Source organism: Archocentrus centrarchus, chromosome 17 (genome assembly GCF_007364275.1).
Source record: "Archocentrus centrarchus isolate MPI-CPG fArcCen1 chromosome 17, fArcCen1, whole genome shotgun sequence".
NCBI classification, from domain to species: Eukaryota; Metazoa; Chordata; class Actinopteri; order Cichliformes; family Cichlidae; genus Archocentrus; species Archocentrus centrarchus.
Genome location: NC_044362.1, coordinates 11,581,693 through 11,599,059, shown reverse-complemented (window position 1 = coordinate 11,599,059; position 17,367 = coordinate 11,581,693). Strand labels below are relative to the sequence as shown.

General features: G+C 41.0%; 2 protein-coding genes across 3 annotated transcripts; one reads left to right on the top strand and one right to left on the bottom strand.

Moving 5' to 3' along the window:
* The first annotated feature begins 745 nt into the window (after nucleotides 1-745).
* Nucleotides 746-10,185, top strand: septin2 (septin 2). 2 transcript variants are annotated; one of them, XM_030751400.1, is made up of 13 exons: nucleotides 746-887; nucleotides 1,658-1,702; nucleotides 2,353-2,467; nucleotides 4,652-4,738; nucleotides 4,856-4,979; nucleotides 5,203-5,337; nucleotides 5,458-5,575; nucleotides 5,820-5,921; nucleotides 6,506-6,651; nucleotides 6,801-6,923; nucleotides 7,968-8,028; nucleotides 8,703-8,797; nucleotides 8,998-10,185. In XM_030751400.1, exons 2-12 carry the CDS (start codon nucleotides 1,679-1,681, stop codon nucleotides 8,787-8,789), a joined length of 1,122 nt encoding a protein of 373 aa, XP_030607260.1. In that variant the 5' UTR covers nucleotides 746-887; nucleotides 1,658-1,678; the 3' UTR covers nucleotides 8,790-8,797; nucleotides 8,998-10,185. The 2 variants fall into 2 exon arrangements, with proteins under 2 accessions (XP_030607260.1, XP_030607261.1); XM_030751401.1 differs by having other exon boundaries at nucleotides 747-887; nucleotides 6,801-6,884.
* Nucleotides 10,186-11,866: 1,681 nt separating this feature from the next.
* On the bottom strand, nucleotides 11,867-16,652 carry stk25b (serine/threonine kinase 25b). Its single transcript, XM_030752568.1, has 11 exons — nucleotides 16,236-16,652; nucleotides 15,515-15,745; nucleotides 15,316-15,372; nucleotides 15,057-15,165; nucleotides 14,142-14,299; nucleotides 13,823-14,008; nucleotides 13,289-13,434; nucleotides 13,038-13,143; nucleotides 12,878-12,949; nucleotides 12,289-12,425; nucleotides 11,867-12,196 (listed from the first exon to the last, which is right to left on the bottom strand). Exons 1-11 carry the CDS (start codon nucleotides 16,263-16,265, stop codon nucleotides 12,157-12,159), a joined length of 1,272 nt encoding a protein of 423 aa, XP_030608428.1. The 5' UTR covers nucleotides 16,266-16,652; the 3' UTR covers nucleotides 11,867-12,156.
* Nucleotides 16,653-17,367: the final 715 nt, after the last annotated feature.

The following is a 17,367-nucleotide window of genomic DNA, read 5'->3' as shown; positions in this document are numbered from 1 at the left end:
TTTATGGACATGCAGAGGGTTGGTATGACAGAAGAAGATGCTAGGGACAGGGTGAGATGGAAGGAGATGATCTACTGTGGTGCCCTCTAACAGGAGCAGCTGAAAGAAGAAGAATTCCCTATGTTGAACTTACTCTGATTCCTGGGCCCAGTCCATTTACCATATAATACATGGTAAATGGACTGGTTATTATATGCACAAATACTCCCTTTAGGAACTTAACCTGTTAATAACCCCTATGATCTGTGTGATGGGCTTTTATCTTTTATAACACACTTCTAATCGCTGATTTTGTGAATGACACAGGCTCTTGCTGACTCACAGGGTCCAGGGCAAAGTTATCATAGTTTTGTATTTTTATTAATTTGATTTTTTTAAATTGAATTTTACTTTTCAATTTAAATTAGTTTCAGTTAGACTCCAGAGTGGGTTTGTTTGTTTCAACTTAGTTTTTATAAGTCTGAAAATGTTTAGTTTTAGTCCAATTCAAATCAGGTCTTACAATAAAACACTTGAGTCACAGCCAAGCGTCCCCCTCCTCCCAATCTTTTTAATAAACCTCTGCACCAATACCGCAACCATATTAACAGCCATCCACCCTGTGCTTATTTTGTTTTAGTTGCATGTTTTTTTAGTCTAATATGTAGTTGTTGTTTTGATTTGATTAGACAAAGATGTTTTGCGTGGCCCCCTCGGTCCTAGTTAGAGTGAGCAGTAACAGCCTCGGCGGAGGGCTGCGCCGCGCCGCCGCTGCGCCTCTCGCCCAGTGCATTGTGGTCTGCGCGCTAAAGGAAGCTGCTGCAGCGGAATCTGAAGAATTTGAGGTGTCCGCCAAGTCTGCCGCTCATCGCTGGCTGCTCTCTCTGTACCTCCATCTGCTCTTTAAGGTAACCCTGTACTATTTCAGCATTTCGTCGCTTATTTATCACCGAGTGTTTCGGTGCTGCGTTAATCGTGGCGTCGCCGTTAAAACGACGAAGCTAACATTAGCGGTTTGATTTCCTGCCCGGCTGGTTAATAGTAATTAAAGCTTATTGTAACAGTTTACGGAGCCGCTAGCTTGGACTAGGGTTGATTTGGCTCATGATGACCTGAAGGGTTGTTACCGCTACAAAAAAAAGTAAATACATAAAAAAATTCCCGAAGCTGGTTAACTAAGTAACATCAGGTACAGTTAGAAAACCAGAAAATCAGCTGGCTTGTAATCCTCATCGTGTTACTATGTCTAACTAGCCTCTAAACTACCTGAGCAACACATTTAGCTAATCCGCCGGAAAAGAACCAGTTTTCTCCCTCTTGCTGTGTGGGTGTGTTTGACAGTTTCAGTTAATTCAGGGAGTTTCGAAGAAGATACACCAGCCTGCAACGCAACTATCAAAAGAGTAGTAGACAGATATGATTGTAATTACAGAGTCGCTGGGGTTGGCTCATCTCTTCCCCGCTGATCGAAGTGCTGTAGTGGGATGCAGCTGTAGTGCAGCCACCTAAAGCAGGAAAGCAGTTTTTTGTGGTGAGACACATCTCTCTCAGAAGCCAAGCAGACTTCCTGTCTCTCATACTGCGAAGCCTCTGAGTATGTGACTGCATAAATTCACCCCCCCCCTCCATTTCAAAAAAGCCGTTTTTTTTGTTTTTTACCGTTTCTCTTCTCTTTTAGGTCAAACAAGGAGGAAAAAAAATGTCTCAAGCTGACAAAATGAAGGTAAGCTATGTACAACAAACAAACCAGTTTTTCTATCTGAACCAATAAGGCATGCTGTAATACTAGATTCCTGCCTGTGCTTCAGCGACTGGCTGTCTACTCCATTGCTGTAGCATTAATGGTCGTGAGAAGGAAAGATTAGCATGCCCACAGAGTCGAAACTTAATCTTTTTTAGGCACAGATATTACTGTCCTGTTAATGGGTACATTGTCTGCATGCTGCTTATTATCCTCATGACTCAGGCATGCAGTTTTCTTTGTGCTGAAAGGGCTGAGGACAGTGTAAGAACACACTGCTTATCAAGCTCACCCATCTTGACCTTTTTCAATGAAAGGACTTCTTACAAAGTAAATAAGGAAGGTGCAGCTTTGTATTTTATTTGAATTTTCTGCTGTCTAGCTTGCCTAACCACAGGGTAAATGCCTTGGTTTGATGAGCTGTGTGTAGAAAAGGGCCATAAATGCTGGATAGACAGTGTGGTGGAAGGTCTTTTGCAGATAGACTCTTGAATAACATCACACACAAGTCTTCTCAGTGATTTGAGCTTACTTGCATATAATTAGCTGTAATGTCATCTTGCATAGTTCAGTCTAAAGTAATAATCATCTTAAGCTTTCCTTTCTTTTCATTTCCTCCCGTATCTCTACAGCAGGGGCAGTTCACCAACCCTGAGACCCCGGGGTATGTTGGATTCGCCAACCTGCCTAATCAGGTTCATCGAAAATCTGTAAAAAAGGGTTTTGAGTTCACCCTCATGGTTGTAGGTGAGTGTTTTAACACTTTTCCCACACCCGTTTTCCTCTTCCTGTGATGTGACGCTGGCTTTATTTAGTCTGGAAAATTGTAGTGTATCTCACTGATAAGAAGGTTCAAGCTAGAGCAAACATGGACATTTTGTGGAATGTATTTTGTCCTTTTCCGCTCATGTTATTGGGTTAAATTCATGGTGGGATCTTGGCTGGTCGCCTGAGCAATGCACAGTTGTTGCTATTTGAGCTCTTTGACTTCTGTATCTCTTTTTTGTTTATACATCATGAGTAAGCTGGTTGTTTTGCATTCTATAATTCATATGCGTGCACTTGAGTGTCTTAGTGTGCACAGATTTTTGCTGCTCAGATACATCAGTGTAGCTGCTCAGCTGATGTTGACTGCAGTGTAAAGTCTTGGTTGGGTTCCTGTGACTATGTGAACCCCTGTGCTTGTTGGGAATGGGGGAGGGTAGAAGCTGCCCTCAACACTGCTCATCCTTCTGCTTTAAAATAAACCAGAGAGGAATGTAGCCTGTGTGCCTCGAGGGACCCATTCACACGGTGGACAGCGAGGCCTGCTGGTCCTTGCACTGCAGTGATGCCCTCTGTGTTAACCCCCTTTATTAAATTAAATCACTGTTTTCCTGGATGATCAGCTAGCTGCAGTTTTGCTCCACAGATAGAAATTATATTGTTATAATGAACATTCAAATCATTGATCTCCATGGTTTCCCACATATTCTTGAACTGACAGTGTGCATAATAAATATGTCACTTTTCTCCCATACAAGACGTTCTGGCAAATTGCCACTGAAAAAAGACCTCACTAAATCTTTTTTTCACAGCCTGGCGGGAGACAACAGTAGCAGATGTTTAAGACTCAGTGTCTGCTTGACTTCTGCTTTTAGTTGGACAAGCTAAGAAATTAAACAGTAGTTTCTTGTGTTTGGTTTGCTGTTGCTTTAAATTGTGTTTTCCAGACAGACAACAGGCAGAGTGCTAGACTGAAACAGTGTCGTGGATCATGAGTAAGATTAGAGATTTGTGTGGTATGCAGTAGGTTTTTCTTGGCCTGATCATCACACTGAATTGCAGTCTTCTTTCACTTGTGTAACACCTACTACTGGTATATGGAAACATGCTTTCAATTTTGTCTCATACAGCCGGTTAAACCGGCAGTCCGTCATGATATTGTTTGATACTGATGTGTAGTTCATTCATAGATGATATCAACTGAGGTATTGTGATTGACTGGGTTACCTGTCCAGGGTCTACCTCACCTCTTGTTCTGTGACAGCTGGAATAGGCTCCAGCCTCCCTGCGACCCTGAACTGAATAAGCTGTTAAGAAAATGGATGGATAGATGGAAATTTGGCCTTCTAGAAGCACAACTTGCCACTTGGCAGTTATTTTTGAAAAATTTTCATGTTTCTATTGCTTTGCCAAAATTGGTTTAAAAACTTTTTTGTTTTTTTTTTTCCTACAAGCTCTATTTCATATACTACATATATGCAAAGGGTACACAACATCATGGCTTTATTAGCGACTCAAACCTAAGTGCCCTCACAATTAGCATCTCTGCAAAACCCACCAGAGCACAAAACAACTGACCTGCTAATTCAAGTCAAAACAGTAAAAAGGGACACATGCCTACATCTTCACCACATTAACAGGTAGAAATGCGTGCCACTGCACATTTAAACTACTGTACTCATGCATCCACACAGCAACACAATTGATTTGTATATTTCCTGTTTCACCTGTTGATTGGTTCTCTTTGGAATTCTGTAGATTGCCATCCAGGATGTTTGGAATGCCATGTCCTATAACCTCTCTCGTCAAATCATTCAGGGTTTTTACCGTTGAACAGAATTACTTTGGTTCCTTTGACTGATTGAGAACAAATCTCTTTCCCTCCCAGGTTCTAACAAGGTTTCAGCCGCCTGATAGTTGGGGAAAGATTAATGCTGAAGTCAGATTTAGAGTTGTTGATGTGTATGTCCGTGTGGTGTGAGGTCTAGTGTGTTTCACAGGCAGATGCCTCGTTTCCTGCAGCGCACTGAGGCCCTCTTTGTTCTTTTGGTTGAAACTGAGCTCTGCATTAGAAGAGCCTTGCACTAACCGGCTCCTCACTGTGTATTTGTAATTATTAGTAGTACATTCATGCAGCATTCATACGCTTCTTGTGACTGTTTAAAGGTGAATCTGGACTTGGAAAATCCACCTTGATCAACAGCCTCTTCCTCACTGACCTTTACCCTGAGAGGGTCATTCCTGGAGCAGCAGGTAAAACACACACTTAATTTCATCTATGATTTCAGTGTGTCCCCCTTTTTTTTTTTTTTTTTTTTTTTTTTTAAAGCCTTTTGACAAACCTGCAATTTTATTTTTTTTTAAATATAGAAAAGATAGAAAGGACGGTTCAGATCGAGGCATCTACTGTAGAAATTGAGGAGCGAGGAGTGAAGCTCCGCCTCACTGTGGTTGACACACCAGGATACGGAGATGCCATCAACAGCCAGGACTGGTAAGAAATCATTTTAGGGTGGAGGCTGATGAGAAGATGAGATATTTTTGGCTTTAAATTCCTGTGATCTGTGAATAGTGATGATCCACTAACCTTGGATGGCTAAAAATAAAACTGTATTGACGCCATAAGGATAGCAGGAGAATTTATTTTTAGCCAGGCTTTGTGATTGCATTTGTTCAGTGTAGTGTCTGACTTTCTTTTCTTTTTTTTGTCCATCCAGTTTCAGCACCATTATCAGCTACATCGATGACCAGTTTGAGCGCTACCTCCACGACGAGAGCGGCCTAAATCGTAGACACATTGTTGACAATAGAGTTCACTGCTGCTTCTACTTCATCTCCCCACTTGGCCACGGGTGTGTCCTGCTCTATGCACTTGCATAAATACTGTATATGCTTAAGTTATTACAGTGAAGGTCCTCTGTTCACACAGATTCTTTATCTCTCGTTGACCCTCTGTTTCCTTTCCCTCCCAGCCTGAAACCTCTTGACGTCCAGTTCATGAAGGCCATTCACAACAAGGTCAATGTGGTTCCTGTCATCGCCAAAGCCGACACACTCACCCTCAGAGAGAGGGAGAGGCTCAAGCGCAGGGTGAGAACACCAGAGACAACCATTGTTCAGGGATTTTTTTCCATTTCCTGCCTTGAACAGTAGTTACAGTATCATGTTATCATACTCACTGCTTTAGCCATTGGGTGTGTCAGAATATTGCAGGTGTTAAAGAGGTCATGAGAAATGATTTTGATCATGATTATCTCGCGTCTTGAGTCAACAGAAAACGTAGAATTGTCGTTTGTCTAACATAGCAGGTAATAACTGTTGATTTCGTATTAAGATTCTCGATGAGATCGATGAGCATGGCATCAAAATCTACCATCTTCCCGATGCTGAGTCAGACGAAGATGAAGATTTTAAAGAGCAGACCAGGATCCTCAAGGTACTGTCTCCCATTCTCTACAAAGGATTTAAACCTTCAATGAAAATAAAAAGTTTATTTGTCTTTTTGCCACATGAATAGGGAGGGGAGAAATGAATAAAACATCACATCTCTGTGTTTGTAAGGGGAACAGCAGCACACAGTTTCTATCTCAGCATTTTCTGTCAGTTAACTTGTGAGATGTCACATGTGCTTTTATTAAAACACATCAAAATAAAATGCAAAATAACCACATTTCATAGGTCACGTTTAAAAGCAGTTGCTTTCTAACTGGCAGTTTTCATCCTTTACTCTGACCTTTAAAGTTTTGATAGATTTTTCACTGGGTAAACAGTCAGTGTGTTACCTGCTGTAAAGTAAAGAGGAGCACTTTTGTCAAAACAACCAGACTCCATTAACAGCATGAGTAATTTTACCTCTCAAAACTGGAGGATTTGCCGGTCTAGTACCCTCTTGCTTACCTGGCAAAGATTTGATTATTCACTGTTAGTTTGCGACTGCTCTGCTTCTGTTTTTAAGTATCATTCATGTTGCATGGTTGAAACATGACTGCAGAAATATGAGCTACTGCTCCTCTTTTCCAGGCTAGTATCCCATTTGCAGTGGTGGGGTCCAACCAGCAGATTGAGGCCAAAGGGAAGAAGGTGAGGGGTCGTCTGTACCCTTGGGGAGTGGTGGAGGTGGAGAACCCAGAGCACAATGATTTCCTCAAACTGCGGACCATGCTGATGTGAGTGGTGAATTTTGTGATTAATTTGTGCGCACAGTGTAGTCTTATTTTCCAGCTGTCAGAATCAGACTGCCTCGGCCTGCCTTTAAAGGGAGTGCCTGAAATGTTTGCAAATCTATTTATTGTTTGACTTTTCCTCAACCCCACAGAACCCATATGCAGGATCTCCAGGAAGTAACCCAGGACCTGCACTACGAGAACTTCCGTTCGGACCGCCTCAAACGGGGTGGCAGGTTGTCCTCCCATGGTTACATTCTGCCTCTGTCTCCTGCGTACGTACTTCCCTGTCTGCTTGCTTTTCTGCACCTCCCCCTCCTCAAACAGCAAATCTCTGAGCTGTGTGCGCTGTGATAGTGTAGAAATGCACATGCACACAAGGCGAAACTTTAACAAAACCCAGCTAGACCAAGCAGAGAAGGCATTACCAAAGGGGAAAATAAGAGTTATTCCTGTTCAATGGTTAGTCCAGTTATTCATTTCCTTTTTTCTAGTATCAGTTCTGTAGTACAGTAGCTCTAACCCAAGAGTTTGCATGTGAACTGTAATAGTCTGACTGTAGCAGAGGTAGTAGGAGGTGAATTTAGTGCTTTTAACTGTAGCAGGTTTTATCTGGTTATTTAATTGTTACATGAATGGCATGGTGTAGTTTACGTTTCTGCACAGGTTGGAAACAAGATTACCGTGTGTAACATTTAACATAGTGTGGGTACATCATTAGTTAACCCTTACTGTAGACCCAAAGAACTGTTTTAGACTCTTCTTCTAAAGCCAACACAGGAGAAGGGAGTGGTTTTACTGTCTTCATATTGCTGTGCCATCTGTCCAAAGATGGTGTGTGGGGTTGAATTGCCTTATTCCAGTGAGTGGACTGATGGAGGTACTGTTTCATATTATTATTATTTTTTATTTTTTTATTTGGGGGAGGTACCGCTCTTCCCTTGACTTTTGCACTGCTTCTTTCTTGAATCTTCATGCTTTCACTTCTTTGTAGTTATTTGTTGTAGCTGCCAGCTTTTCTCTCAGAAGCTATGTTCCTGCAAACAAAACTAACCCACTGACCCCCTTTTCTACTTCCTCAATGTGGCTTTTGTCATGTTTGCTTAGTGCTGCTTAAAATGGCAACACTCTCTCACGCAGAAAACACAAAAGTTCTCTGGTGACTCTGTCATCATGCCTCAGAAATCATTAAAAGTGATTGTGCATTTATAACCTCTCTGGTTGTGCATTTGCCTTAATGATGATGTTCTGCATAATTAAAAGTCATTGATTTTGCAGTACACAGCATCACAGTAACTATAGTTGTGTCTGTTAAGCAGAAAGGGACCCGAGCCGGAGGAAATGGACAAGGATATGATCCTGCAGGAGAAGGAGGCTGAGGTGAGACATTTAACTACAGGTCTTGTTTTAAATGAAATGTGTTGTATCATTATTCTCAGTTGTTTGGGATTTATAAAGGAAATTTTGGGGAATGCAGTCTTGCTTTTGAGCCAAGATAAAAGATGAGGCAGATTTAGTGGTAGAACAGAAGCCCCACAAAGCCTGCTTCTGTTTATGAGGGAGAAGCCAATCACAAGATTTGTTGCCCCTTGCAACCAAAGGAGAGTGGCTTTAAATGGATAACCGGCGTCTTTCAAACTGAGGATGAAGAGAGGGCCTGCACCAAAGCCTAGTATAAGACAAATAAGGATTATTTTGAACTCTAAATCATGCAGAGCTATAAACAATGTAATAAGGACTTGAAAATAAGCATAAAACACAATAGTTTCACTTTAAAAACTGATAAGTCAATCAATTTTAAATCACAATATGTGATTGAAAAGAGCTAAATGATTCAGGTGTACATTGGTCACAGCATCCGAGCAGTTTTTTTAATAGACAAATTTGCAGATACAAATAATTACGCACTAAGTTACACTAAATTATAAGAAAAAGACACTATAAATAAACAAAACTGCCTTCATCACTTTGAAGTTACAGCTATGAGAGCATCTTTTCCTTGTTTTAAGGGCACTTGTTCCCCTTACTCACACCTTTGATGTTCTGTCATACAGCTGAGGCGAATGCAGGAGATGATCGCCAAGATGCAGGCCCAGATGCAGAAACAAGGGGACGGAGAGGGAGACGGCCCACACGTGTGATAGTGATGGTGAGAGAAAGACCTGTGGGTTCACTTAAGGCCGATTCTACTGCAGATACATCATCAGTTATTTTACTCTGTTTACTGAACACAGCCTGCTACAGTTTTTCACTTGGTTATCTTCAGATATCGGTCCTTTAATGTTTCACAGGCTTGATTTTTATTTTAATGTCCAGATTTTAATATGGTCCTTTTCCTTTTTGTCCCAGTTAGGTATTTGAGCCACTGCTTGAGTTTGACCAGAGAGATGGAAAAGGTGTAAAGCTGCCTGGTCATGGACTCCTACTGCTTGCCACTATTTTATTTTTTATTTTTTTAATTTCAGTTCCAAGTGGGATCTGGAATGATTTTTTTTTTTTTTTTAATGCGTACAGTAAAGTATATTTGACAGTGTTACATTTATATATTCAATCACGGTTCTATTGTTTCTTCCTCTTTTTTTTTTTTTTTTTTTTTAATTTTACCACTTTAGAAAACGTTTACTGAAATGAAGTAACATGACCAATATTTTAGGATGCTTGCATATTTTATATTGGGATTTAGTTACTTTTCCTTTTATTTGCTGTTCAGAAAACCAAAGTATTGCTGCTTCTGTTTGAAGACTTTAGTTCTGAAGCATCTGTCGGAGCACATACTAGCACATGCTCTGTGAAAGAGTTTCATTGAGAGAGCAAACTGTAGTAGCAGGAGTAGCTGAAAACCTCCTTTGTTTCTCTCTTACATCATTGTGTTAATATTATTCCTGTCAGGAGAAAACATTATTTAACATAGCCTCTGGTTAGGAGTTGACCACACGAGCTTACCATTAAATAGTCTTGCTTCATATTGATGATGTTATCCCGCTCATATGCATGCAACTCTCAACCAAAAAAATTTAGGATGAATTTTAACAGTGTTTGAGATCAGCTTCTTCCTTCCTTGTTTCTTCCATTTGTGCTTTTCTCACATCGGTGTCACCATGTACAACTGCCTTCAAGTGTGGTTCAGCTCCTTTTGAGAAATTAAACTGTGATTCGTAACCTTTTTATAGTCTTCCCATACACCTGTCACATGAAGGACAGACAAATGAGGCGTTAAGCCTCTTTGGTGCTTTCACATAACTAGATGCATTTAATCCTTTTCATGTGTCCTCGCCAGTGTAAAGTGAAGTCATGTGAAGGAGCAGTGAAGCAGTGGAGTGTGTGTTATTGGTACAATGAGAAGTATAAACTTCTACCTGTCCCAACTGCTGAGTGCTTTGTGGTTTTAGTGACCACAGAGTTTAAAGGCGACCTGATGAGGTCACTGTAGCCAACAATAACCCCACCAGCCCAGACATTCCTCTTTGTGCTGTTTTTAATCTGACAAATATTGTTCTTGATACATAAATTGTAATAAAGGTTTTATTAAATGTCAAACTGCTTTGTGAGTTGAGCCATTTTTTTTTTCATGCTATTATTTGTAATGGTGAGCACTGCTCAACAAATGAGATTGGATTAAGAAAGAAATGTAGGGGTGTGCATGTGTGTGGGAGAGAGAATGCAAACCAGGTAGTTTGTAGTATTAATGAAGAGCAGGCTGTGGTCTCCATGATCACTGTTAGCTGTGTGAGTCATCACTCTGATTTGAAGCTGCTGATGCTGAAGTACCTCCCAGATTCTGCCTGCAGACTATGACTAGAGGTTGGAAAGCAACCATGACAGTGTGAACGGTCATGTAACACTTAATAAAATGTCAATTTTATTTAAATCTATAAAGAGTAGTATACCTCAGGAGCAACACTGATAAAATGGCATCTCAGCTTTATTATTTTGAGTTGAATCACTTTCCCCAGTGTATGCTACACTGGATCTTAGGCTGACCATATCTCCCACTTTAACTCCACTGTCACCTAATCAGTGTCTGCTTGTGACCAATTAGACCTTAACCTTTATAAAATTAGAGGAGTCCGAAGCTACTCAACATGCACATCAGGTGATGTTCTCCTTTTTATTTCAGTGAGTTTAATTACCTCTGAAAGAACCACTGCAAATCTGCCCTGATTGTAACAGGGTGTCACTAATTACTGTGAGATATAAGGAGAGGTTAATTACCCAAACCTCCAAGCTTATATTCTCATGTACAGCAAGACAAGTGGAAACAGAATCAACTGATAGTTTAACAAGTTTTAGAAAAAAGAAAATGTGAATTGCAGATGCACATCACAGATTAGTACCTTTTACATCATATTAATGGAAGCTATCTACAACACTAGACTAAGGTGGGCTTGTAGGCTAGATGAAGACTGATACAGTACTGTGCACAAGTCTTGAGCTACCCATAATTTCTTTGGACAATGGAATATAGGTGCAGTGATTTATTGAAACATGCAAACATAAATGAAATATATAAGGCAAAAACAGAGTTTGTTTTTGTTTTTTTCTCTGAAGCAAGCTTTTAGTTTCCATCCCCCTCTCCTGAAGCCAGCTTCTGAATGGCTGCTCCTCATATATGGGTTTGTAGGGGAAATGGGTGGGGCTTGTGCTCACAGGTAGACATGTGCCCCTGAGAAGACTGTAATAAGGCTAGCTTATCACACCATACAGAACCAAGAGTAGAAAAAAAACCCTCTGAAACTGAGAGCAGTCTAAATCTGAGCTCTTTTGGCTCGCTTGTGGATACACTGACATAAATACACTGCTAAAAAAACAAAACAAAACAAAACAAAAACAAAAGACGACAAAAGAAGCACCAGACTGACTGACTACCATTACTGTACAGGGATGAAATCCTTACACCCACAGTCAGACCTTTTGCTGGTGCAGTGGACCCTGGTTTCTCCAGGTACAGGACAATGCCAGCCCAATCATGCATCACACCATCACTTTCATTTACACCAAAGCAGCAGGAATGGATTCACAATGGTTTGTGGTTCCTAACTGGCCAGACTGATGTATTGATATCAGATTGATATAACTGAATGTGTGTTATACTGTGATGACTGAGTGTTCCCTTGATCTTTTTGAGCATTGTGTTTAAACTTCAGCCATGTTTTATCCTTCATAAAATGAAACACGAGCCAGCAGTTAAATTAATGACATAATGACACTAAAGATAATGTAACATTTTCCATAGACTTTATTATAGTTGTTTTCTCACTAACAGGTATACACAACTCTAACTGCCATGGCTTTTTTGTCTTAAATACTCTCCGCTCATAAAGAAAAACTGTAAAAATATTTAATTATAACTAATTAAAAGAGCTCTTCAGGGACTGGACTTGGAAGGGTGTACAGCTATGAGGGGGATGGAGGTGGGTGGGGATTCGTCTGTGGTCCTTATCTGAGAAGCTGTGTGGTTCTGGGGGACTGAAAAAGGGGGGAAGGGTCGTGTTACATCCAGCTGGACCTTCACCGTGAAGACGTAGTGGTGTTACCATTTAAAGAAAACCTAAAAGAATGACATGAAGCAGCAGATCAGAATAAAATGAATGTGTTTGCTGTTGAATATTAAATAACCCAGCTGAGAGGTTGGTACATCACCTGCACACTCTCTCCATCACATGTGTGACGAGACGGTCAGAGATGCCCGGACAGGACTCCTCTGCCAGGTTGAAGGCATTCTCCAGTTCCTCAATGGCTCCTACTCCGCCACCACTTGCCCGCCGCTTCTCCTTCAACTGGTTGTAAAGGAAAACAAAACAATAATTTGGTATGCTGCGCAGTTTTTAAACTTTGAGGAAAAAAAGAAAAAAAAAAGGGGACTTTCACCACAGTTCAATTTCAACCAGACTTCCTTCATTTTACAATAAATAAAATGAGACAAGTTCTGTGGGTGTGCGCTTCTTACTAATACGTTAAAAGTCACAATTCACTCTTACATGTTAGTGGTAAAAGATAGGGCAGAGATTCACATATTATTTTGATGTTGGTCCTTTGTCTAAATAAATCTAAACGCTACTTTGAGCAGCTCCCCTGCCACAGCATGTTTGATTTGGCAGAGTTTTACACTGCACGTCCTTCCTGATGCAACCCCACAGGGGATTTGACTTTTCACTTGCCAAGTAAATGTGTTAACTGGTGTCTAAATGAATATGAGATGGTATAAAAAAAAAGCAAGAGTATGGCCTACCTCTCTGAAGGTGGGTGTTACCAAAGCAGACAAGCACTGTGACTTTGGTTGCCTTTTCACAGAATCTCCTGACTGCAAAAAGGAAACAGTGTGTAAGGGGAAAAAAAACCCGAAAGATTTGACCTGGTGTCAGTGTCTCTCTCTGCTCTGTGCGCATTACCTCTGAATCTGTGTGCATGTAGCCCTTCTGTAACTTGTTCATAGAACTGGGCCTGACTGTGGGGAAGGTCCACATGGGACACTGATCTACATCACCATCAGCATCCCTGAAGGAAGCAGGGACAAAAAGAGGGAGAGGTTTGAAAGGAAGAGTCAAACAGTGAGCTCAAATCAGGCAGAGTTGTCCCTGGATACATTCACAGATTCATCCTGACAGTTGATATGAATAAGTGTGATGTTCTTGAGACTAACATGTCCGAGTCATCAGAGCTGGACTCCTCCCCGTGTCCCTCTGATTTCCAGCGGCGGTAGCGGTCAATGAGCTCTGTCAAATAAGCCGTCTTCTTGGTGTATCGTGTGATGAACTTGTGTTTCAGAAGCTCTTTGGCTGTTGGCCTCTGTGCAAACAATGAATTCAATTCAATTTCATTTATATAGCATCAAATCACAACTTTAGCCCTTTGTACTGCAGGGAATAAAAACAGGAGAAGCATAAAATTGAACAATAGAGGAAAAGATCACATGGCATGTAGTTTTTGGAGCTGGAGTACTGCTGCCCACAAACATGCTGAATCAAGCTTCAATGTCAAATTACTTTGAAAGGTTCTGGTGCCTTTCAGGAGTGTGATTTGGAATATTTGAGAAAGTACAGAACAAACTAATTCCTATTAAGGACCAAACATGCTAATCCAAAAATATTTGATAGGATAAAGAATCCATGTTTTATGTCTCTTAGTGAAGCAGTTATGACCAGTGCTTGCAGATGTCTGCAGGTGTTTTACTCACAAAACGGGGGTCTTTATTTAGACAAGCCTCTACAAACTCTTTAAAGGGTTTGCTGTAGGGGCCTTCCAATGTGGGCGGAGTGTTTTTGGGAATGAGGAAGAGGACTCTCATGGGGTGTAGGTCAGAGTTGGGGGGTTCCCCTTTGGCCAACTCAATGGCAGTGATCCCCAGGGACCAGATATCAGCCTGAGTGGGAGAGAAAATAAGTGCATAAATACACAAAGAGCTGTTTGAGGAATTAAAATTCAGTTCCTAGAGGTTAACAACAAAACCTTATGTTTTCATATAGACACAGCTTGTCCACAGACTTTCGCCACACCTTAAAGTCGTAGGCGGACTGCTTGATGACTTCTGGGGCCATCCAGAAAGGCGTGCCAACAAATGTGTTCCTCTTGATCTGAGTATCTGTCAGCTGCCCTGCCACCCCAAAATCTGCCAGCTTCACATCACCCTGCTCTGACAAGAGCACATTGGCAGCTGGGAGAAAGAGACAGAAAACACGGGCAGTTAAAAAATGAAAGAATCTGGGTCTGCATTTGGTATCTGTTACAGCAGTCTGGGTAATATAACAAGCTAAAAATAAGATGAGGCCAACACATCTGATTGAGTCCCATTCTGAGATAATGAGGAACAATGTTTTTACAACTTATTTAGGCCAAAAGTCATTTTTGAAATACAAAATTAATTTTTAATTAATTTTGGAGTCTGGAGTCTCCTGTCTAGTTCCCCAAGCAGTAGTAGATATAAGGATGATGATGATGATCAGCACAAGAACACAGATTATAAGTGGAGAATAAATCCAAGTTTTAATCTCCTTATTTGTGTGATTGCTTACTTACAACGTGGTACCGTTCTTTCATCACAAGGAAAGAGAGCAAAAAAAGCTCCACACATGGGAATAAGCAAAAGTGTATACAATTAAAACACTCAGCATGTTGTGAGATTTCGAGCTCACAGATGGTGTTAAAAATGTGTACAGCTTGTTAGCATATTTCAGTGTGTGCACTTCTTCTCTGCAGCATCTGGTTAAGGCTGGCTGTGCAGCAGCTCTTTTATCACAGCATTTAGTTGTTGACATAAAATCTTGAATCACATCACTGAGAACTGCTACTCACAAGAGCATACGCTATAAAATAGCTCTGTATTATACCTGAGTTTGGACCATGGCAGAGCTTAAAAATTGCATTAGCTGACAGCTGTGAGATTCTTAGTGTAAAGACGGAGTGCTTATTACCTTTGATATCTCTGTGAATCTTCCTTTCAGAGTGCAGATACTCCAGCCCCTTTAGTATTTCCCTCAGTATAGTAGCAATGTAAGTCTCTTCAAGAGGCCCTGGACGGAGCTAGGATGATGACAGTGCAACAAATGCAGTCACACAAGGTTGGGAGAAGAAAGCTCAAAAGATGAGTTTTTCTTCTTGAGAATGAAAAGAACATTGCTGTAAAAGTTGTCAAAAACTTTGTAAGCTGTATAAAAATATAAATCTACTTACTAGATCCAGAGCAGATCCTCCACCTAAATACTCCATGATAATCCACAGCTTTGTCCCCTAAGGAGGGGGAAATACTCGATAAAAGAGTTTTCAAGTTTGAGACTTAAAACCACTGCTTGTGTGTATTTATATCTCTGAGCATCTGCATGATAAAATAATCTGTGCAAGCCTCACTTCAGTATTTACGTTATTTTCTCACCTTCAGATATGAGCCATAATACTTGGTAACATAAGGGCTGTCACACTGGCTCAACACCGTGATCTCCTGCTGAATGTCTTCTATCTCATCCTCTGCCTCCTCCAGGTCTATAATTTTAATGGCCACCACCTCCTTTGTGCGGTTGTTGATGCCCTTGTAGACCTCTCCAAAAGAACCCTTGCCGATCCGCTCCTGCTTGGTGAAGTACTCCTCGGGGTCCAACCGGGTATTCTGGTCCAGCGAGAGCAAAATAAGCTTTAAACTGCTGAGTATATGCCACGATGGTAACCCCCCCCAGTTTAATGTGTGTATTTATGAGTGGGCGAGTCTCAACACAGAAGCCATGTCCACAATCATCTGTTATCTCCATATTATAATGTTTGCATGCACTGCCCAAATATAAAATATGATTGATAATTAACCTTCTTATCTGTCAGTGCCCATTTATTCAGTCGCATCCCCGTAATTACCTACGCTCGAGCTTTGTTCCAAGATGTAATTTAAGAAGTATGACACCTGAAAGTTCAGCTGTTTTGTCTCTCCGTAACAGCAGGAAGAACATTAGACATTAATAAATTCATATTTATGCATAGTAACACTTGCTTTCACGGCCTAGACCACCACCCTGGTTATTCATGGAAAGCCTAACAGCCACGGGGTTTCGGCTGGTCTTGGATAAGAAGCAGGGAGGTGACAGTTGGTGAAAAGACCTTTTCTGTACCTGGTTCTGCATGTCTCGAAGGTGTGCCATCCCCTCTGCTGGTTGGACGGGACAGGGACGGCCACAGTCCTGTCTTTGAAAAGTTAACAAATTATCCTTTCGGGTTTTTTCCTCCCCAGTAGCTGTCTGGGAAGCTAGCTAGGTGGCTAGCCAACCAGATAAACACCCAGTCTGCTGGCTTTAACGGGGCTGTCAGTCCGCGCACTGCTTTCGGCCTCCGGGTAAAACGGAGGACTGAGCAGCCCTGCGAGGCACCGAGCTAGTGATCGAGACACTCCATGTGTGTCGGTGGTCTGAAACGGAGGGAAAAAATAGCTCTTTCCGTGAATTAATAATTAATTCATTTCAAGGAGCGCTTAGCCCGTTGTTCATTTGAAGCTTGAGGAGGACAAAATAATGGCCCAGATCGAGAACGCATGCGCAGTATCCCCCCTCAGTTGTTGGAATTGTGGGAGTTGTATTTCTGCATGCTGCGTATTCGGCTTTACACTTTTTCACACTTGTAAAGGCACATTTGTTCAAACTTTTAAAGCTACTCTGGAAACGATACACGGGGGGAATCAATTTTTAAAACGACATTCACAAATTTAATTCACCAACACATGCAATTTCTGTGAAAACTGTTTTATCTGTACTCAAATCAAACCAAAGTCTGTGAGCGCTGCCAAATAATTGATAGGAACTGGAGATTCAAATTAAGGCAAATTCAGGATATGCAGACAACTGTTGGTTGAATTTAACAAAAACATTATCTGGAAGTAAATCTTTCTTAGTCTCATCTTCAGACTGAAAATGCCCTGTGACCAGGCTATAATAGCATGAATTTGAACACAGTGGACAGTGTGGAGAAAGACGTTGTCAACATACATATTATTAGGCATGAGTAATATCTTTTGGATGATTGCAATTTTTTTTATTAATCAAAAATATGTACATGAGCTTTTTAAGGATCGGCATCATACCTAAATTCATCATCCAGAAACTACTGATACCGACAATGCAAAAGGTCCACCTTTTGCATTGTAGGAACTGGAGATTCAAATTAAGGCAAATTCAGGATATGCAGACAACTGTTGGTTGAATTTAACAAAAACATTATCTGGAAGTAAATCTTTCTTAGTCTCATCTTCAG